General features: G+C 35.5%; 1 protein-coding gene across 1 annotated transcript in view; it reads left to right on the forward strand.

Moving 5' to 3' along the window:
• Window positions 1–22,669, forward strand: part of NEMF (nuclear export mediator factor) — a 50,476-nt gene that overhangs the window by 12,669 nt on the left and 15,138 nt on the right. The window contains exons 6-18 of the mRNA XM_032871173.1: window positions 889–956; window positions 1,759–1,845; window positions 3,872–3,945; window positions 5,075–5,145; window positions 5,224–5,299; window positions 5,684–5,746; window positions 7,823–7,900; window positions 8,056–8,264; window positions 8,744–8,935; window positions 9,228–9,291; window positions 11,846–11,934; window positions 17,739–17,842; window positions 19,401–19,463. Of these exons, the coding sequence (XP_032727064.1) occupies window positions 889–956; window positions 1,759–1,845; window positions 3,872–3,945; window positions 5,075–5,145; window positions 5,224–5,299; window positions 5,684–5,746; window positions 7,823–7,900; window positions 8,056–8,264; window positions 8,744–8,935; window positions 9,228–9,291; window positions 11,846–11,934; window positions 17,739–17,842; window positions 19,401–19,463 (1,238 nt within the window). The remainder of the gene's footprint in view (window positions 1–888; window positions 957–1,758; window positions 1,846–3,871; window positions 3,946–5,074; window positions 5,146–5,223; window positions 5,300–5,683; window positions 5,747–7,822; window positions 7,901–8,055; window positions 8,265–8,743; window positions 8,936–9,227; window positions 9,292–11,845; window positions 11,935–17,738; window positions 17,843–19,400; window positions 19,464–22,669) is intronic.

The raw sequence follows: 22,669 nt of genomic DNA on the forward strand, positions 1-22,669 counted from the left end.
GTACGTTTAGATTGCTTGAACTACATAAATGCATATAAGCAACTAAGCTTCATTTGTAGGTAGCAAATGTAAGTCTTTTTATCTTAAGTCTGGTGTTAGTTCAGATGTTTATGATTTCTTGGTAAAGTGAGGGGACTTATTAGCTATTCTGTGAGAAGACAGATGTCTGTCTTGGGCAGAGTGTAAATGGAAATGATTTAGCTAAGAAAAGGGAGTACTGTAGGATAAGGTGCTGATTTTAACTCTACTCTTCTGGCTGAAAGGTTTTGCTGGCTAATAGCTATAGGAGAGCTTCTGGAAGTGTAGCATGCATCACATTCACCTGGAGGGCTTAATAAAACATAATTGGAGGGCTTAATAAAACATAATTGCTGCCCCTGCTTTCGGTGTCTGAATCAGTGGATCTGAGATAGGCCCAGGAATTTACATTTCTAACAAGTTCTCAGGTTATGCTGATGCTGCTGATCTGGGGACTAGAGCAACCTGCAGCATCGGTAAGAGTTCTTACCAAGTGCATAATTAGGTAAAGCCATTCCAGGTATTGAGATGTATCACCAGGTTCTACAATCATTTACCTGTTAACATGAAAACATCACTTACGTGTCATGTATGAACACACTGGAAGTAAGCAATATGACTTAGTTGAGAAAGTATTGATTTTTCTTAGAAAATTTGATTTCACGTCCCAGTCTGCTGCTCAGGAACCTACTACCCTTGGATAAATTACTTTTACAATTAATTTTCTTACCTACAAAGTAAACTAATTCCTCTTGTACTTGAGTACCCTGATGATCAGGCAATTTGATGTATATGAAAGTATTATGAATATGAATATTGCTGTTTGTTAAATACAAAGTAGTAAGAGGCATGTCAATTTTGTTTTCACAGATTGACTGAAATAATAGCCAGTGCACCTAAGGGTGAACTACTGAAGAGAGTTCTTAACCCATTACTTCGTGAGTAATCCTAAATAGAGCAGTGAAATGGGTTTTTCTTTCCCCCTTTTATTTATTTATTTTTATTTTTTATAATTTTTTATTTTTTTATTAACATATAATGTATTATTAGAGCAGTGAAATGTTTGCATGAAAATATAGTTTTCAGGATTCCCTTAAGAAATTAGAAGTCGTTAAAAAGTTATCTCTGCAGCTTTCCAGCAGTTAGTATAGCACACATAAAATTTGCAAGTTGGGATTTTTTATTAATTTAGTCTATTAACATTAGCCAGTTTTTGGCTATTAAAACTATCTTTTCATTCCTGATTTATGTCCTTAATATGTGGCTTAATTCCATTATATTTCTATAACTTAGGCACTGACTTCTATAATTGTATTACAGTCTCAAATTTTTTAAGTACCTGAATTGTTACTTCTTTCTTTCTTTTTTTTTTTTTTTTTTTAAGATTTTATTTATTTGACAGACAGAGATCACAAGTAGGCAGAGAGGCAGCCAGAAAGAGAGGAGGGAAACCTGATGAAGGGCTCCATCCCAGTACCCTGGGATCATGACCTGAGCCAAAAGCAGAGGCTTTAACCCACTGAGCTACCCAGGCGCTCCTTGAATTGTTATTTCTAATAACATTCAAAATAAGTAAACTAAAAAAAAAAAAAAAATTTAAAAAGCAAAATAAGTAAATTGTCATTTTCACTGCCTACTGTTATTGAGTAGATATTTATATTGGGATAAAAATTTTGAATTATATTTTGAATTTTAAATTTTATAGGAAAATACTAAAAATGATACCCTCTGCTTTTACAGCCTATGGACCAGCTCTCATAGAACACTGTCTTATAGAAAATGGATTCTCTGGCAATGTCAAAGTGGATGAAAAATTTGAAAGCAAAGGTATCCCTGCATGCTACAAGTCCATTTTCATTTATTTCCTTTTTTAAAACTATGAAAATTCTGAGAAAATAATAAAAGTGAGCAGGTAGTTATAAACTTAAAAACATTTGACCTGTGAATGTTCTGTCCATATTGTATTCCCAGCTTCTTACACTGATGTGGCCCTTTTATCTTTTTTTTTTTTTTTCTTTTTAAGATTTTATTTATTTGAGAGAAAGAGAAAGCACGAGCAGGAGGAGGGGCAGAGGGAGAAGTAGGCTTCCAACTGAAGAGATAGACCAATGTGGGGCTCAATCCCAGAACCCTGGGATCATGACATGAGCCAAGGGCAGATTGTTAACTGACTGAGCCACCCAGGTGCTCCACTTTTATCCTTCTTAAAGATTTTATTTATTTGGGACAGAGTGAGAGAGCACAAGCTGTGGGTGAGGGGTACAGAGGGAGAGGGAGAAGCAGACTCTCCACTGAGCAGGCTTGATCCCAGGGCCCTGGGATCATTACCTGTGCTGAAGGCAGATGATTAATAGACTGAGCCACCCAGGTGCCACCCTAATGTGGCACTTTATCCCTAGTAACTCACAGTTCAGTCTCTACCTTATTACTTTTCAACTTTAGAATAGTTTCTCTTCCTCTACCTAAATATTTGAAGTGGTTATCAAACAATAGTCTCTGGTACAGGCTTGAAGGAGTTGAATTATTCACCTTCTGACTAGGAAGTTAGAGTGCTTTTAGAAATAGCATTATGCATGCATTTTAATTCTGAAAGAACTGTAATGTAGCTATATGATGAATTAGGCTTTTGTAATTACTTAAGGGAACCTAACTAAATTTCCAGATTAGGATAGTAAAAATTAGAGGAAATACAAGGGAAATGGAAGACTTGGTCTTTGACAAATTTATCTGCAGATTCTCATGTAAAATTTTTAAAAAGTCCTTCTTCATGTTTCTATTTTGGGATTATGTATATATAATTTAAGGTTTAGGGATAGTATTTTTTAAAGATCCTTTTTTTTTTTTTTTTAAGATTTTATTTATTTATTTGACAGAGAGAGATCACAAGTAGACAGAGAGGCAGGCAGAAAGAGAGAGAAGGGAAGCAGGCTCCCTACTGAGCAGAGAGCCTGATGCAGGGCTTGATCCCAGGATCCTGGGATCATGACCTGAGCCGAAGGCAGAGGCTTTAAGCCACTGAGCCACCCAGGTGACCTGGGATAGTAATTTTTACTGTAAATGTTTTTATGTTTAAAATTACAAGTTAAGGCTGCCTGGGCGGTTCATTCAGTTAAGCATCTGCCTTCAGCTGAGGTCATGGTCTCAGGATAGAGTCCCACCTTGGGCTTCCCGCTCAGCATGGAGTCTGCTTCTCCCTCTGACCTTCTCCCTTCTCATACTCTCTCTCTGTAATAAATAAAATTAAAAAAAAAAAAAAGTTAAATGTTTTAGTGAATGCTTTAGAATTTAAAATGTGAATTCAGTGCAGTCCTGATCAAAATGCCAACAGGTGGTATTGTTTTTGCAGTTGTAGTGTTTTGTTTCAAATCTGATATTCTTGTGGAATAAAAGCATGTGAAGTGTTGTGGAAAACTCTGGAAAATAATAGTATAATTATAATAATATAATATATATAATAATATAATAATAATAAATTATAATATAAAATTATAATAGTGATGGAGAATAACCATTTCATACATTAAAATATATTAAGAATCTAACAGTTTTTGAAGAAATACAAAATAAACAATTCAGAGACAGGCCCAAATACATAAGGGAATTTAGTATATGAACAAAATACCCTTAAGATCATTAGGGGGAAAAATGATTCAGTAAAAAGCTATTGGAATCACTAGCTGGCCAAAACACGTCCTTAATTATATCTACTGATGACAAACATGAAATAACTATATCTGCTTTTCTCGAACATTTTTTATTATTCCATCAACACTTTTCTGTTTTATACATGGTTGTTTAATAGTTGTTAATTGACACTTGATTGGCACTCCTTTTTTCCATTTTTATTCTGTAGATATTGAAAAAATACTTGTTTGTCTGCAGCAAGCAGAAGACTATATGAAAACAACATCCAACTTCAGTGGAAAGGTAGTACCACATATACTTACTGTATATTGTTGTGGTTTTATTTATTTAGATTTTCAGAATTTAGGTTCATTAAGGATCACTACCTTTAAGTGTTTTGTTGTAACTTGGAAATTCAACATCTATAATATGGTTATTCTAGGGTTTGTTTTTTTTTAAATTCATGTTGGGTTTATAATTTTTCTTCTGTTTCTTTTGTAGAAAGTATTAGGTCAAGTCATTACTGGTATACCAAGAAAGTTGAGGGATTTGAAAATATATCCTCTTAGGTTGATTTTTAGATAGAGGAGCATACTTTAATTTGCTAGTGCTTTTTTAAAAATTAGTGATTTACATCACTATTTTTTATATTTAAAATTTCTTTTAATTTATATTCAGTTAGCCAACATATAGAACATCATTAGTTTCAGATGTAGAATTCAGTAATTCATCAGTTGCATATAACCCAATGCTCATCACACCATGTGCCCTTCTTAAAGCCCATCACCCAGTTATCCCATCTCCTACCCACATCCCCTCCAGCAACCCTCAGTTTCTTTCCTCAGTTAAGAGTCTCTCCTGGTTTGTCTCCCTCTCTGATTTCTACCCATTCTTTACATCACTCTAATAGGCAAATATCCTCTGAATTATCTCATATCTTCTTTTTTTTCTGTATTCGAAGTATAACTTTATTTATAACAGAAGTTCAGAAAAAGTTCTGATTAATTACACCTAAATTCAGTGCAAATATGCTTGCTCAGTTTTTTAAATGAATTAAAATTTCCTACCAACAAAGTGAATCTAAGACTTTCTACTGGAAGTAAAATGCTTCTGGTTGTTTTCAAAGTTGCAGAACATCTAAAAGTGGAAAGAAAAAAGTGTAGTGTACACGTATAATCCCACCATTTTATCAAATCACTAGTTTTCATTTTCTTCCTTATTTTTTCTTGTCCATATGAAAAAGACAGTATTATTTAATAATACTTAGTCTAGAAACATCATTTAAGAATTGATGCAATCAATAGACAAATGCAGTAGATTATTTAAAACTGGAATATTCTTATAAGTTAAATTAATAAAATTTATATCAGTCGTGGAAAGTAAATCTTTGTTAACTATGAAGAGAAAGAGTTTTAATATTGGATTTTTGTAGGGGTACATCATTCAGAAAAGAGAAATAAAACCAAGCTTGGAAGTAGATAAACCGACTGAAGACATATTCACGTAAGCATGTAGGCATGAGTCATTTTGCTTTGGATGTTTATTAATGTTCTTGAATGATATAATAAATATGTTTTACAGGTATGAGGAATTTCATCCTTTCTTGTTTTCTCAACATTCACAATGTCCATATATAGAATTTGAATCATTTGACAAGGTGGGTTTTCCAATTCTGTTTTTTGACCAGTTAGCACAATATGAGTTATTAAATTAATACCAACTTGCTTTGATTGCTAAATTGAAAATATTTTTGGGTTTACAGTCTCTGTGAATCTGGACAATAAAAATCAATACAGTCACAAATAAAAACTATTGAAAAGTTTTGTTGACCTCTTATTTCAAGATGAAGGACCAAAGATTTTAACTTCAGTTGATTCTGTTTATCTATAGGATACATTTACTGGGAATCTGTTCAAGTTCTTTGAGTAGTGTTATAACATAAAATGGACTCTAAAACTCTATGTATGTAAGTTGAAGTAGAGACCGTGGTTTTTTTTTTTTTAAACTAGTCATTATCTTTTTTTTTTTTTTCCCTAATAAGGCTGTGGATGAATTTTATTCCAAGATAGAAGGTCAGAAAATAGATTTAAAAGCTTTACAACAGGTATGGTATTGCTGAAAACATTTATATTAAACCAGCTAGCCTTAGTGTGGTTTGCTGTGTAAATGATGCTTTCATAATAGGAATGGGCAGCCTTTCAGAAGTGGTATGGGAATGCCCTGATCCCTTGGTTTATTGATAAAGGTCCGGGGGAGGTCTCATTGTTGAAAAGCATTCCCTCATTTGTTCCATCAGTATGTCAGATATTCTGCAAAATGCAAAATACAGTGGGAAGGTGGGCCTGTTATTTATTCCTTAGTATAATTTGCGTTATTACAGCAACCCGAAGCTTCTCAAACTTTACTGTTAAGGGAATACTCTTCCAAGGAGATTTTTAAATAGGCCAAAAGAGAGGGAAATGTCCTTTCTGTACAATTTAATCATATTTATCATTAAACTGTTTTTTTCTAAGTGGGCTAACTCTGCAGGAGAGTTTAATACGCTGTTTCCCCAGCACATTTGACCACAGTTTTGGAGCATTGCTGCAGAACAGCTTCAGAAATTAGCCACAGTCACTTTTGATTTGAAGGGGATTTGATTTTTCAAAAATATTAAGTAGGGGCACCTGGGTGGCTCAGTCATTAAGCATCTGCCTTTGGCTCAGGTCATGATCCCAGGGTCCTGGGATCAAGCCCTGAATCAGGCCACGTGCTCAACGGGGAGCTTGCTTCTCGCTCTCCCCTGGCTTGTTGTGTTCCCCCCCTCGCTCTCTGTCAATTAAATAAGTAAAATCTTAAAAAATATATTAACAGGTAAAGTCTTGAAATATGTGTGCAAAAATTTGAAATTATCTGAATCCCTTTACCCTCCCTCTATTGAATAAAATTAAACAGCACAATTTCAAAGCAGGTGGATTGAATGAATTAAATAGTGTTACTGCCACACGGTGGCAGTACATGAACCAGTACAGTTATTTCATGGAACCATTGAATGGCATGTTTTTATGTGCATCAGAATATCCATGAATTATCTTAGTGATCACTGTGTTCTTCTAATAGTCACTGTTGTGTTTTTTAAATTTTTTTAAGATTTTATTTATCAGAGAGAAAGAGAGCACAGGCAGGGGGAGGGGCAGAGGGAGAGGGAGAAGCAAACTCTCCTCTAAGCAGGGGCCCAATTTGGGACTTGATTCCAGGACCCTTAGCCAAAGGCAGATACTTAACTGACTGAGCCACCCAGGTGTCCTCCACCCCCGCCTTTTCTTAAAAAATTTTTTCTTAAGATTTTATTTATAGTCTTCATTCTTAAAATTCAGATTTTTAACTACCTTATTTATTTTAAAGATTTTATTTATTTGTCAGGGAGAGCAGGAAACAGAGAGTGAGCATAAACAGGGAAGCAGCAGGCAGAGGGAGAAGCAAGCTCCCTCCTGAGCAGGGAGCCCGGTGCAGGACTCTATCCCAGAACCCTGAGATCATGACCTGAGCCAAAGGCAGAGCTTAACTGACTGAACCACCCAGGTGTCCCAATTCAAATTTTTTAAATATTATATCCAGCATTCAAACATTCACTAATTGGTGATGTTATTACTGGTGTTAGAAAACTTGCTCCAAATCAGTCAACTTGAAATGTAAATGATACATGATAAAATGCTATATAGAAGGTAAATGAATACCATGAGCCTTTGTGGCATTAATTTAGGAAAAAGAGTGCTCTGTAGAGATGATGATGAGAAAATTAAAGCAGCAATAAAATAAAAAGAAGCTATTTTGGTAATTTATGTTCTTTAAGAATGCATTTCCCCAAAACTTCACTTTTATGTGTTAGGAAGACAGTGTCTTGAATTTTGCCTTGAATAATGCAGGGGCATTAGGGGCTTATATTACATACAGTGTCACCAGTAATCAAAATACCTTCTTATATAGGGAAGGGGAAGTGGGTAGACAGGAGAGGTAATTTGAGAGCTTGAAACACTTTGGGGTAGGATAGACCTGGGAGGTGGGCTATAGGAACCTTCGCTAGCAAGGTGACAATATTTAGGGGGCTGGAGGTGGGATAGCGAGTTTCAGGACAGACGAGAGAAAAGGTACAAAAGGCATGAGAAATCTAATTTTTAAAAATCTGTTTTGTCTACAAAAGGAAAAACAAGCATTGAAGAAATTAGATAACGTCCGAAAGGATCATGAAAACCGCTTAGAAGCTCTTCAGCAGGCTCAGGTATTATGTTTAGCTTTTTCAGTTTTCATAAATGGTAACTTTAAAAAAAAGATGACTTTAAATACAACAGTGTGTGTTAACTAAGTGGAATTAAAAACTGAAAAAATGGTAACTTTAACTGGCTTTATAGTAAACATTTTTGTTTATTTCTTAAGGAAATAGACAAACTTAAAGGAGAGCTCATAGAAATGAACCTACAAATAGTTGACAGAGCCATTCAGGTTGTTCGAAGTGCTTTAGCCAACCAGATAGATTGGACAGAAATTGGGTTAATTGTGAAAGAAGCCCAGGCTCAAGGAGACCCAGTTGCAAATGCAATTAAAGAATTAAAACTACAAACAAATCATGTTACAATGCTACTAAGGTAAGTTTGATTCTTAGTTAAGTAGTTCATGTTTGTTTTCAGTTTGCTATTTAATTGTTCACTGTATTCATTTAAAATTTTTTCTCTTTTATTTGGAAATTTATCCTCAAAGATAAAGGAAAAACAATTTACATTGAGATGAGACACCTATTTAATTTTTTAAAAGATTTTGTTTAGAGAGTGAGAGAGTGTGAGCATGTGCATGAACACACGTGGGGTTGGATGGAGAAGGAGAGAGAATCCGAAGCAGTCTCCATGCCGAGCGTGGAGCCCATCATGGGGCTCAGTATCATGACCCTGAGATCACGACCCCAGCCAAAACCAAGAGTTAGGCACTTAACCGACTGTGCCACTTAGTGTCCCCCTCAAATGCACCTATTTAAATATTGTAAACCATCTATAATGTAATTGAGGAAAAAAAATTGAAAACAAAGTGATGTCATTGACATTAGTGAAATACTATTGAATATTTTTAATAGAAATCCATACTTATTATCAGAGGAGGAAGATGACGATGTTGATGGTGACATCAGTGTTGAAAAAAATGAAACTGAACCACCAAAAGGAAAAAAGAAAAAGCAGAAGAATAAACAGCTGCAGAAGCCTCAGAAAAATAGGCCATTGCTTGTTGATGTTGATCTCAGCTTGTCAGCATATGCCAATGCCAAAAAGTAAGTGTTAAATATAAGTATGAATTGTAGGTAAAATACTATCTGCAATAAATCAGTTAGGATATTAAGGATAATATATGTATATCTGTTTTGTATGTATGTGCTTTGGGGTGAAAACACTTTCAGATCTCATTTTGTGCATTATACAACTTTGTTTTCATAGGGAACATATAAAATAAAGATGGGTAATGCACAAAACTTGTTTCGTATGATTTGAGAATCTAAAATAAGATAAATAGAGAGCTAAAGAATAAAGATTCTACTTAAAATTAAGAGAAATATATTTTTCTAGATACTATGATCACAAGAGGTATGCTGCTAAGAAAACACAAAAGACCGTTGAAGCTGCTGAAAAGGTACTTAGTATTTCTTAGAGTGAACGTGAACGGTTTTCCTCTGCTTTAACTTAACGGCCCTAATTATTTCTTCTATTTAAATGAGGTTTTCTAATTCAGAGATATCTTTCAAATTTGATTTTGCTTTAGATCTGTGTATTTCCAGTATTCATTTTCTTCCCCAAACCTCCTTCCCAGTCTTCCCTTTCTCAGTAAATAGTGCTTTCTTTTTTCCCTTTACTTGGCTTACAAATGTTGGACTCATCCTAGACCCTCTGCTCATAGACCGTATCCATTCCCTCATCAGCATAGCCATGTAGCTTTTCGTAAAGGGCGCAGCCAGAATCTGGCCACTAATTAGTCCAGGCCCCCATCATCTCTGTTCATATGGTCTGTAGTAATAGCCTCTTCCCGGGTCTCTCTCATTCTGCCCTTCTCCCCCTGTAGTTTGTTCCTCACACAGCAGCCATAGTGATCTTTTTAAATAAAAAATACAATTATTGGGGCGCCTGGGTGGCTCAGTGGGTTAAGCCTCTGCCTTCGGCTCAGGTCATGATCCCGGGGTCCTGGGATCGAGCCCCACATCGGGCTTTCTGCTCTGCAGGGAGCCTGTTTCCTCCTCTCTCTCTCTTTCTGCCTGCCTCTCTGCCTACTTGTGATCTCTGTCTGTGAAATAAATAAATAAAATCTTAAAAAAAAAAAAATACAATTATCTCTGTCTGTTCAAAATCCGGTTGCTTCCCATCTTACTTAAGACAGTTCAGGGGTGCCTCGGTGGCGTAGTCTGTTAAGCATGGTTTTGGCTTAGGTCATGATCTTAAGAGTTGTGAGATTGAACCCCATGTCAGGCTCTGTGCTCAGCCTGGAGTTCGCTTGGGTTTCTCTCTCCCTCTCCTACTGCTGTCCGCCCCCACCCCGCCCCTTGGCCGCTCTCTCAGATCAAAACAAAACAAAACAAGACAGTTCAAAGCCCTTCTTCTGTCCTAAAGGCCCTACATGATCTGCTCCCCTCCCATCTAATCACCTGCACTCCTTTTGCTACACTCTTTCCAGCTACACTGGGAATTTAGCTGTCCCTGAAACAGACCCACGCTGCCTTCTCAGGAAATACGTGCTTGCTGCTCTTTCTTTTGAGAATGTTCTTCTCTCAGAATTTCCATGGTTTGATCCCTCCATTCATTGGCATGTTTTCTAAAATGAGACTTGATGAGACCTTTCTTGACCACTCTTACTAAAAGTAGTACTATCCTCAATCACTCCCTCTCTGCTTTATTTTTCTTTTTAAAAAACACCCCTTCCAGGGCCCCTGGGTGTCTCAGTTGTTAAGCATCCGCCTTCAGCTCAGGTCATGATCCCAGAGTCCTGGGATTGAGCCCCGCATCGGGCTCCCTACTCAGCAGGAAGCCTGCTTCTCCCTCGCCTGCTCCCCCTGCTTGAGTTTCCCTTCTCGCTGTCTCTCTCTGTCAAATAAATAAAATCTTAAGAAAAAAAAAACAACAGCAACAAAAAACCCTCCCAGCATATGTTTATTTGTCTTCCTTCTAGAATACAGGTTGTATGAAAGTAGTATCTTTGTTTTATTCATTATGTTGTCCCAGCCCCTGGAATATCGCCTGGAACATAGTAACATTAATATCTGTTAAATGAGTGGCCTTCATGACTTGGCCCTCTGTTTGCCTCTCCAGCCTCATTTCTTGACATTTTTACCTTGAGCACTACTTTCTGGTCAAGCTGGCCTTTTCTTTTTTTACTTACAGTGTTCTTCTTCCTATTTTTGCCTTAATAATTCTATTAACCTTTCAGGCTTCAGCCCAAATGCCATTTCCTCAGAAATACCTTGTTTGACCTAAGCAGTTATAAATTAGTTTCCCTTGTTTACTCTCACAGCATCCCTAGAAGTGATTAACCTGTGTCTTATTTGAATAATTATGTGTTTTATATTTGTATCTTCCCTAGACCCCCTGGTGGGGTGGGGGTGAGAACTTTGTCTTGTTCACTTGTGTGTCTCAGCATCAAGTCCAGAACCTATTACTTGGTAGATACTCAATATCTGGTAAACAAATGATACTTTTTGTAATTTGTAGGTCTTGAGCAAATATTTGTATGTGGCAAATCTTTGACTTAAATTATTTTAATATTTAAGACAAAAAATCTTTACTTTTCATGTGTGTATGGGATGTGTGTGTAAATAGTGCCATTTTGTGACATTTAAAAATGATTTATTGCCCTGTCATTTATTGGTGTTTTATATATATATGTATATATATATGTTATTTAATTTATCTATCTATTTATTTTTGAGAGAGAGAATGCATATGTTCCTGTGCACGTGGTGGGGGTGGGGGGGAAGAGGAGCAGAGAGAGAGGGAGAGAGAATCAAGCAGGCTCCATGCTCAGTGCTGAACCCAGTGCGGGACTTGAGCTCACAACCCTGAGATCATGACCTGAGCTGAAATTAAGAGTCAGATGCTTAACAGACTGAGCCACCCAGGACCTCTTTGCTTGCTGTTACTTAAATATGTTCTTAACAAAATTTTTTTAACAAATTATTTAAAAACTCTCTTCTTATAAATAGGCATTCAAATCAGCAGAAAAGAAAACAAAGCAAACCTTAAAAGAAGTCCAGACAGTTACCTCTATTCAGAAAGCAAGAAAAGTATATTGGTAAGTGTTAAACCTTTTAAAAATACAGTTTTTTTGTTTTTATTAAAATTATACATGCACATTGTTTAGAAAATCAAGCAGTTCTGTAAAGCTTGTTGCAAAAACCAGTAGCCCTGCAACATTTTACCCCTACTCCTGTTGCCTCCTCTCTATAGAAACTATTGTTAGCTCTTTCAGCTGATTACTTTTGGTATATCCCTCCCTTTCTCTTAGTAATATGTTTATATTGCTGCTTCTTAATTTTTCAGTTTTATACTCTATTAATGACTTCCACTGTGTAAGATGAAGATTTTATTCTTTCCGCTTGTGTTGCATCACACACATACACACCACTCAGCCTCCTAATAAAGGTATAGCCTAATTTGCCACAGTTGATATTCAGCATTAATATTATATTAATATTTTCATTGTAGTTACAGCTGAGTCATATGACATTATGTTTCTTTTCTTTCCCTGCTCAGCTTTTTGTCTTCCCTAAAGGTAAAAATTGTTGTTTCATTTACCTTTCTCTTCCAAGTGTGTTCAGGCACGTTGGAATTCTATCAGCATCATCTTGCAGAAATCTCTCATGAGCTTTTTGACCTACTTTGTTCTAGATCAGTTACTCTTAACATCTTGAGATCTTTTATTCTTAACCTGGAAATTCTCTTTACCCCTCTCTGTTTTGGATTCTCTGTTCTGGATCTCATAATTCCTTTTTCTCCACTGATGGAATATGTGTTCTAGAGGCTACATGAGAAGGATGTATAAGATGTAAAATTTTTGAGGTCTTATATATATATAAAAAAATTATTTTTACCTTTATACCTAATTGTTTGGCTGGGTGTATATTCTGGTTTGAAAATGTTTTCTTCAGACTTTTAAAGTCATTGTTTATTGTGTTAACTTTCAGATTTGATCTTCAAAAGTTTGATGTCATTTTGATAATACTTTATTGAAAATTTGTTTTTTTTTTAATGCTCAGAAAGAAACCAAACCCAAAATGCAAAAAAACAAAACAAAAAAAAAAACAACAACTTATTTTTGTCTTTCTATAAACTTGTAGATCTTTGTTCTCTGTTTTCTAAAATTTCACAATGGTACAGGTTGGTGAAGATGTTTTAATCCATTATGCTAGATTCTCTGTGACACTTTTTAATTTAGAAACTTTCAGTTCTGAGAAATTTTCTGGAAATATTTCTTAGCACTCTGTAGATTGTGTTTTCCTTTTTGTTTTGTTATTTTTTTTTCTTTCTGTCTGGAAGTCTTATTTATTAAATGTGGGACTCCTTGGATGGTCCTCCAGTTTTCTTGCATTTTCTGTTTTTCAACTGTTTATCATTTTGTTCTTTATTCTGAGAGATTTCTGTATCTTTCAGTTCTTCCCCTGAATTTTTAAATGTTTTATTCCTTCCTGTCATGTTTTTATTTTAATCTATTTTTTGTTTTTGTTTTTTTGTTGTTACTTTTTTAAAACTTCCTTCTTCACTTTCTTAATACTGAGAATAGTTTTGATGTATTAATTTTATTTAAAAGTAATCTTTTCTTGCAGGTCTTCTCTAAGGTTTTTGGTTTGGGGTTTTGTTTGTTTGTTTGTTTGTTTTTAATTTGTTGGGTTTGTCTTCAACTTTTGTTAAAGACTTTTATTAATGTCTCGTAGTCCTAAATTGTCTATTCACATTATTGTCTGTTCACATTTATACTAGACTATTAAAATGCTGATTGGAAGTTCTCTCTGGGTGGCTGGGCTTATAAAATGATGTACGTGGGCCATGTTGTGTGGAACTCTCAATGTCTTTAGCTTTTTGACTCTTTAGCTGGTCTCAGTTTTCAGGAAAGACTTTTTACCCTGCTTGCAAAGTGAAGACCTGGCTGTCATAATTTTGGAAGCCCAGTGGGAATAGATTGGGGAAGTTTAGTATCCAGTAATTCATACATTCACTTAATTGCCCTCTTTTATTTAGGTTACCTCTACTTAGCAACTGTGCCACTTTTCCCCTAATTCAGAGATACTCTTTGTACACTTTCTAGAGAATTCTGGCCTTCTGTTAGGATATGGAAGGCACAGCTTACTATCATGTTCAGAGCTGGAAAAAAGATCTAGGGAAGTAACTGCTTCTTGATCAGATTTTTGGCCAGTTTTCCTGTTTTTAACCCCATCTTAAACCCTATTTCTAACAGTACCATGTACTGCTATTTTAAGCTTTTTATGGGTTACACAGTGATTTGTTTCTTTGCTTTTTCCATTGTCAGCCTAGATTTCAGGTTCTTAAGTCCAGTAATTTTTCCATTTCTCAGTATACTGTTGGATTTTTCTTCTCTCTTTCTCCTTTCTTTTCCTCACATCTCTGTTGATGAATAGAATAGACCTGTAATTTTCATATCTCTTGTTTTTCTTAGGTATTGGTCTCAAGGTAACATTACTTCATAAAACAGATTGGGAAGTGTTCCTTTATTTTTTTAAATATTTTATTTATTTGAGAGAGTGGGAGGGAGAGAATGAACGGGGGGAGTGGCAAAGAGGGTGAGAGAGAGAAGCAGACTCCTTGCTGAGCAGAGAGCCCAATGTGGGACTCCATCCCAGGACCTGGAGATCATGACCTAAGCTGAAGGCAGATACTTAACTGACAGAGCCAGTTAGATGCCTCTGGGAAGTGTTCCTTTATCAATTGTCCTTGGTTGTTTGACAAAATTCCACCTGTGAGGCTGAGTAGTCTTGAAGTTTTCTTTTTGGGAAACTTTTTCACTACAGATTAAAATTCTTTAGTACTTCTCAGATTGTCTGATTTTGATTAGTAGTATTTCCCTAAGACTTTGTCTATTTCTACAGTTTGGAATGTACTGGCCTAAAGTTTTGATGTTCCACTAACCTTTTAACATCTGTATAGTCTTTAATACCTTCCTTTGTCATTTATGATAATTGTCATTGTCCTTCTCTTTTTCTTGGTTAGTCTGGCCAGAGGATTTTCAGTTGTATTAATACCTTTCAAGAACCAGTTTTGACTGTTGATCTCCACTATTATATATGTGCTCTCTATTTTATTATTTTCCTCTTTCTACCTTCCTTCAGGATTCATTTGCATTTCCCTTTCTGATTTCTTGAGATGGAAACTTAGTTCATTGATTTTTTTTTTTTCTCCCAGCCTCTTATCTTTTCTAATACATATTTCAGGCAGTAAATTTCCCTCTAAGCTTGGCTTTAACTATATTCCATATTGTATTTTCATTGTCTTTCATGTGAAAATATGTTCTAATTTACATTGTGATTTCTTTACCCATGTGTTATTTAGAGTTAAGTTTATTAATTTTTGAACCTATGGAGCTCTTTTAGTTCTCTTTTTGCCATTGATTTAACTTAAGTTGCATAATGTTCATTTATGGTATTCTGAATTATCTCAACCCTTTGACATTTGTTATTGAAACTTGCTTTATGGTCCAGCATATTTGGAGTATACTTTATTTACAAATGTTTCATAAGTATTGAGAAGAATGTTCTATAGTTGTTAAGTGCATTTCCCTAAATATCAGTTAGGTCACATTCATTAATCAAATCTTTGGAATCTGTACTAATTCTTTTTTTAATGATTGTTTTCTCAATTACTGAGAGTTGTGTTAAGAATCACATAATTGTGCATTTGTTTCTCCTTTTACTTCTGCTAGTTTTTGCTTTATAAGGTGATAAAAATATAGAGCTGTTATCTTTCCAGTAAATTGAGCCTTTTGTTAACTGTAATCAAATGTTCTTTTAACTTGTAACTTCTTTTTTTCTTCTGTGTGAGATACTAAAACTAAATCAACTTTATTTTGGTTAGTGTTTGCATGATTTATTATTTTCCATCATTATATTTCAACCTTTTTATATTCTTACATTTTAAAGCTGTATATATTATTTTCCAGTCTGACAGTCTGCATTTTACCTGGAGAATTGACTACCTTTACATTTAATGTAATTTCTGATATATATGGGTTTAAATCTAACCATTTTACTGTTTCTTTCTATTTGTCCCAATTTTTCTTTACTCTTTTTTGTCTTTTTCCCTCCTTTTGATTTTTTTTCCTTTTAGTTATATGCTTCTTTACTAAGATTATTACAAAATTTTTACATCTTTATGTTTCTCATTTTCTGTCCTTGCGGGTTTATGTCATTTTAGAAACCTCTTTACCATCAATAAGGCAGTTGTTAAATAAGTATAGTACATCCATTCAGCAGTGAAGACTTTTTTTTTTTTTTTTTAAAGACTGTATTTTTAGGTAATCCCTACACCTAACATGGGGCTCAAACCCACAACCCTGAGATTAAGAGTCACATGCTTCACCAGCTGAGCCAGCCAGGTGCCCCAAGAAGACATTTTTATTTATTTATTTATTTTAATTTTTATTTTTTTTAAGAAGACATTTTTAAATGAAAAAGAAAGTATTTTCAGAATAGTTTGTGTTGTGTCCAAAAGAAAAGGTTTAGAATAGCGTTTTATTTTAGCTTTTGTATGTATAAAGAAACTCCAGGGAGGCATACACAGAAAGCTAATAACAATGGATTACTGTTTGATAGTGGTAATAGGAACTGAAGGTGGATGCAGGATCTCTCCGTATACCTTTTTGTATAATTTTAAAAATTTCTAAATTGTGTATATGTATCAATAAAAAAAATCAGATTAGAAGACAGGAATAATATTGGGACATATAAAGGAGTTTAGTGTAATGCCTATGCTTAATCTATCATTTTTAACCAGAAGTTTTTAAATTGTAGATTAAGTCATAAACATTATTATCTTGGTGGTCAGGTGTAATATAGGAAATATTTCTGTTCATCTCTATTTTATGTCATTCTCTAAATGCAAGTATACAATCTTTACTTTTTTTTTTTTTTTTTTTAAGATTTTATTTTATTTATTTGACAGAGAGATCACAAGCAGGCAGAGAGGCAGGCAGAGAGAGAGGAGGAAGCAGGCTCCCTGCTGAGCAGAGAGCCCCATGCGGGGCTCGATCCCAGGACTCTGAGATCATGACCTGAGCCGAAGGCAGCGGCTTAACCCACTGAGCCACCCAGGCGCCCCTACAATCTTTACTTTTTATCATGGTACATATTAATCATGAAAACCCAAATTACTTTGTTGAGAAAAGTTATAATTTTATATTTCTAAAGGTAATTTTTGCTCTATAAATAAGTGTAAAGAATATCATGTCTGTAAACATTCAGTTGAAGAGAGGATGGAAAAACTTTTCTTTCTTACCAGTAGCCCCAAAACCTGGCCAGTGCCCCACTGGAAGAAAGATAAACCTAGGGACCATGTGACGTTTTATGCTTTTGCTTTGTGTAACTCATCATTACGTTATCCTTAAGTTTAAGAAGGATCTGTTTGCAAGTGAGATAAGGAGAAAACATACTTTTTTTAAACATAGAATTTGGGCACCTGGGTGGCTCAGTTGTTAAGCGTCTGTATTTGGCTCAGGTCAGGATCCCAGCATCCTGGGATTGAGCCCCATATATGGGGCTCCGTGCTCAGCGGGGAGCCTGCTTCTCCTCTCCACCTCCCCCATACTTGTCTTCCCTCTCTCACTATCTCTGTCATAAGTAAATAAAATCTTAAAAAAAAAACATAGAATTTAATTACCTTCTAAGGTAATTTGTATTGCAAGATTTCAATAAAAATTCAGTTTGATGCTTTAAGAAATTAAATCATCAAATTAAAAAAAATAAATCATCAGTCTTAACATATGAAGGTAGGATAGCTTCACTGGTTTTTTTTGTTTGTTTGAGAAAAGGATGTGAATTCAGGTGACTATAAAGGGAAAGAATGTTAACTTTTTTTCTTTCAATTTGATAGGTTTGAGAAATTTCTGTGGTTCATTAGCTCAGAGAACTATCTAATTATAGGTGGACGAGATCAGCAACAGAATGAAATAATTGTGAAAAGATACTTGACAACAGGTAAGTATGATTAAAATTTTAAAGAATTTTCCCCTAATTAATTGCGTCAGTTATCTCAGTATGAGAACAGGTTTTCATCTTCTACTCCTTTGCTTGACAGGTTTAATTGATAGAGTTTCATTGTGGTGGCTTATTGTTTGTTGAATATGTGTTTTGACACTTAAAACTCTCATTTTAAGTGAATAGTCCTAAAGTAGTAGTGCTGAGCTAATCTGTAGTATTGGACTTTTTTTTTTTTTTTTTTTTTGAAGATTTTATTTATTTGACAAAGATCACAAATAGGCAGAAAAGCAGGCGGGGGCGGAGAAGCAGGCTCCCCACTGAGCAGAGAGCCCAGTCTCAGGACCCTGAGATCATGACATGAGCTGAAGGCAGAGGTTTAACCCACTGAGCCACCCAGGGCCCCAGTATTGGACTTTTGATTCCCTGCTGCATTAACAAAATAGCTTTCAGTCCTCCAGAATTATTGTACATCAAAATTTTAAAGGCTTGATTTTTTTAGTGCTGAAGTTTATAACTTTTTTTTTCACATTTAGAAATAGGACTTAAGCCCTGTAGTGTAAGGCTTCTCATTTTTGTTGGCTGATAACCACCACCTCACTGTGGTTGAACCCTCAGTGTGGGGTGTCTGAAATCAATAATCAGAACTAATTCGATGTCCACTGAAGATCCCAAACCAGAAAAGGAAGAAACAGGGATCAGGTTATTACATGGGGCTCAGGGCTTGGTCTCTTGTTTTCTGTAGCTCTGTTAATTGGGAGCTGAGCCTTTCTTGGAGCACTATGAGTTTTTCTCTTTGAATTTCAAATCCCAGACAAACTGTCATGGCAAACAGTAGCTGCTCATTTTACCTTTTAGGAACTGTGCACTTTCTTTTTCCCTTAAAAAAAAGAGGAAAGATCTGACTTGTGCATTTGTTTGTTCATTTGGTTATTCATTGGTATCAAATACTTAGAATATAACTTGAAGCCATCATTATGGCTTACAAGCCTTCTGGCTTCTTCTCCAGCTTCATTTCTTACCACTCTGGCCTTAGTAGTCTGGCCTTCTGACTCCTCTTCATACATGTCAAACATCCATGGTCCTCAGGACCTTTACATTTGCTAGGATAACTCATCTCCATGTGTCTCTCACCCTCTAGTCTAGATTGACTTACATGGTAACTCAGCAAGTTTGTGAGAAAAATAGGAAACACACAAGGACTATTAAGTCCTAGGCTGAGAATTGGCACTTGGTCCCAGAGGCCACATTCCACCAAGGCAGATCATGGGACAGACCCAGACACAAGGGATGGGGAAGTGACTCCACCTCTTGAAGAGAAGCTTCAAAGTCACAGAGCAAAGAGGTATGGATAGTGGAGGAGAGAGGAACTGACCATTTTTGTAATCTATCATATTAGCATTGCTTTTCTATAAGGAAGCCTGTGAGAGCTCTCCTAGGGGTGGGAAATGGACTTTTCCTTATAGGCCTTCTTATACCCTTTGGATTTTGAACCCATTAAACCCATTAAAAAAAAAAAAAAGAAACAGGACTTAAAGTATTCTCATTTGTTTTTAAGGGGACATTTATGTACATGCTGATCTTCATGGAGCTACTAGCTGTGTAATTAAGAATCCAACAGGTAATGTATTTCTCTATTCAGAACTTTAATTCCTTTCTTTAAAATATTTTTAGTGTAACTATAAGACAAAAATTGTTAATTGTTATTTTAAAGGACACTTTATAATGATAAAAGGGTCAATTCATCAATAAGATATAACTATTATATATATTTTAAGGGTTTTTTTATTATTTATTTATTTGTCAGAGAGCAAGAGAGGGAGACACACACAAAACAAGCAGGGGGAGTAGCAGGCAGAGGGAGAAACAGTCTCCCTGCTGAGCAAGGAGCCCGATGCAGGACTTAGTCCCAGGACCTGGGATCATGACCTGAGCCAAAGGCAGACACCCAACCAACTGAGCCACTCAGGCATCACAGTCACTAAGACATAACTATTATAAACATTTATGCACCCAACAACAGAGACCTAGAATTAGCCATGAAGCAAAATCTGATAGAATCGAATCAACAGTAGATCAACAGAATAGATTAACATTAATAATTCAGGACTTTAATACCTTTCAGTCATGGGTAGAATAACGAGGTGTAAGATCAACAAGGAAATAGAAGATTCTGACAATACTGTAAGTTAACTAGACCTAACACATATCTGGTATCCTCACCTAATAACAATAGATTACTCAAGTGCATCTGGTATGTGCTCCAGGTTAGAACATGTAATAGTCTATAAGACAAGTCTTTAGAGCTACTGAAATCATACAGAGTAATCTTTCTGACCATAATGGAGTGAATTTAGATGAAAATTTCAAAAATTCACAAATGTGTGGAAATTAAACACATTCAGAAGTAACCAATGTCAAAGAGAAAATGATAGGGAGTGTTGGAATAATACTTTGAGATGACTGAAGTGAAACACAATGTATCAAAATGATATGAGTTGCAGCTAAAACAGTGCTTAGTGAGAAGTTTTTATCTGTAATGTTTATATTTAAAAAAGAAAAGCTCTAAGAAATGAAAATGTATACATAAGCTCTAGAAAAAGAAAAGCAAATAACCCATAGTAAGGAAAGGAACTAATAAAGTTTAGAGTGGACATGGGGTGCCTGGGTGGTTCAGTGGGTTAAGCCTCTGCCTTCGGCTCGGGTCGTGATGTCGGGGTCCTGGGATCGAGCCCCATATCGGGCTCTCTGCTCAGTGGTGAGCCTGCTTCCCCCTCTTTCTCTGTCTACTTCCTCTTTCTCTGTCTACTTGTGATCTCTCTCTGTCAAAAAAAAAGTTTAGAGAGGAAATAAATGAAACAGAATAGAAGAACAGTAGATAAAATCAGTGAAACCATAGTTGGTTCTTTGAAAAAGGTCAACAAAATTAATAAAATTTTAGCTGGACTGACCAAAAAATAAGAGAATATTCAAATTCCTAACATTAGGAACACAAAGGGGGATATTAATACCAACTTTACAGAAATGAAAAGGATTAAAAAAAAATTCACTAGCTTCCTCTTAGAAAACACCGTTTTAGAAATACTTGTATGGTATTCCGTGTAGTAGATGTGTAGTAAGACAGCAGAACTCTGTTTTCTTATAAGTGGCTTCTTGAACCAAAGAAGGAACTTTTCACTGTGATAAAAATTAGATCTATAGTCTATTTCTGGAACATGTATTAAATACCTTTGGAAGCTGCATTTGCTGAGGGGAAAAAAGATTGTGAGGGCATGCTACATACAATTGTATAACAACAAATTAAATGATCTAAATGAGACAGGCTCATTCCTAGAAAGACACAGACTACCAAAAACTGACTCAAGGAGAACTAGAAAATGAAAACAAACCTATAACAAGTAAAGAGATTGAAATAGTAATTTAAAAACAACAACAACAACAGTGGAGTGCCTGGGTGGCTCAGTGGGCTAAGCCTCTGCCTTCGGCTCAGGTCATGATCTCAGGTTGCTGGGATTGAGCCCTGCATTTGGCTCTCTGATCAGCAGAGAGCCTGCTCCCCCCTCTCTCTGCCTGCCTCTCTGCCTACTTGTGATCTCTCTCTGTCAAATAAATAAATAAAATCTTTAAAAGTAATAATTAAAAAAATAAACTTAAAAAAAAACCAGAAACAAAAACAAAAAAAAACCTAGGGGTGCCTGGGTGGTTCAGTCAGTTAAGTGTCTGCATTCATCTCAGATCATGATCCCAGAGTCCTGCTTCTCCCTCTCCCTCTGCCTGCTGCTCCCCCTGCTTGTGTTCTCTGTCTCTATCAAATAAATGAATAAAATCTTAAAAAAAAAAAATACCCAAAACAAAAAAACGTGCTCACAAAGAAAATTCTAGGCCCAGGTAGCTTCACTAGTGAATTCTGCCAAACTTTTAAAGAAGATTGAATACAAATCCTTTACAAACTTCCAAAAAAAATTGAAGAGATGGGAAAACTTCCTAACTCATGCTATAAGACCAGTATTAGCCTAATAACAAAACCAGACAAAGACATCACAAGAATTGAAAATTAATAGACTAGTATTGCTTATGAATAGACAAAATCTTCAACGAAATATTAGAAAGCTGAATTCAGTAGCATATTAAAAGGATTGTACGCCATGACCAAGTGGGATTTATCCCAGGAATGCAAGGTTGGTTTAATGTATGAAAATTAATATAGTACAGTGTTAACAGAGCAAAGGACAAGAAACACATGATCATCTCAGTCGATGCAGGAAAAGCCTTTGGCAATAATGCAACACCCCTTTGTGATAGAAAACACTCAGCAAACTTAACAGAAGGGAGCTTCCTTATCTTGGTAAAGAACATTTATCAAAACAAAAGAACATTTATAAAAAACCCACCGCTAACATCAGACTTAATGGTGAAAGACTGAAAACTTTTCCCTTAAGATCAGGAAAAAGATAAAAATGTCTGTTCTTGTCCTTTCTATTCAACCTTGTATGGAGGTTCTAAGTCGGCCCTTAGGTAATAAAAAGAAATAAAAAATATCCTCATTGGTAAAGAACAAGTAAAGCTGTTCCTGTTTATAGATGGCATGATCATATATATTTAAAACCTCAAGGAATCCACCAAAGATTATTAATTGGTAAACAGGCTTAGAATGTTTGGAATACTAGGTCATTATATATAAATCACTTGTATTTCTTTTTTTCTTTTTTTTTTTTTTTTTAATTTATTTATTTGAGAGAGATTGCACACACACGAGTTGGGGGACAGGCAGAGTAAGAGAATCTCCAAGCCAACTCCCCCCTGAGCATGGAGCCTGACTCAGGGCTC

Source organism: Lontra canadensis, unplaced genomic scaffold (genome assembly GCF_010015895.1).
Source record: "Lontra canadensis isolate GAN:19392208 unplaced genomic scaffold, GSC_riverotter_1.0 scaffold42, whole genome shotgun sequence".
Taxonomy (NCBI): Eukaryota; Metazoa; Chordata; class Mammalia; order Carnivora; family Mustelidae; genus Lontra; species Lontra canadensis.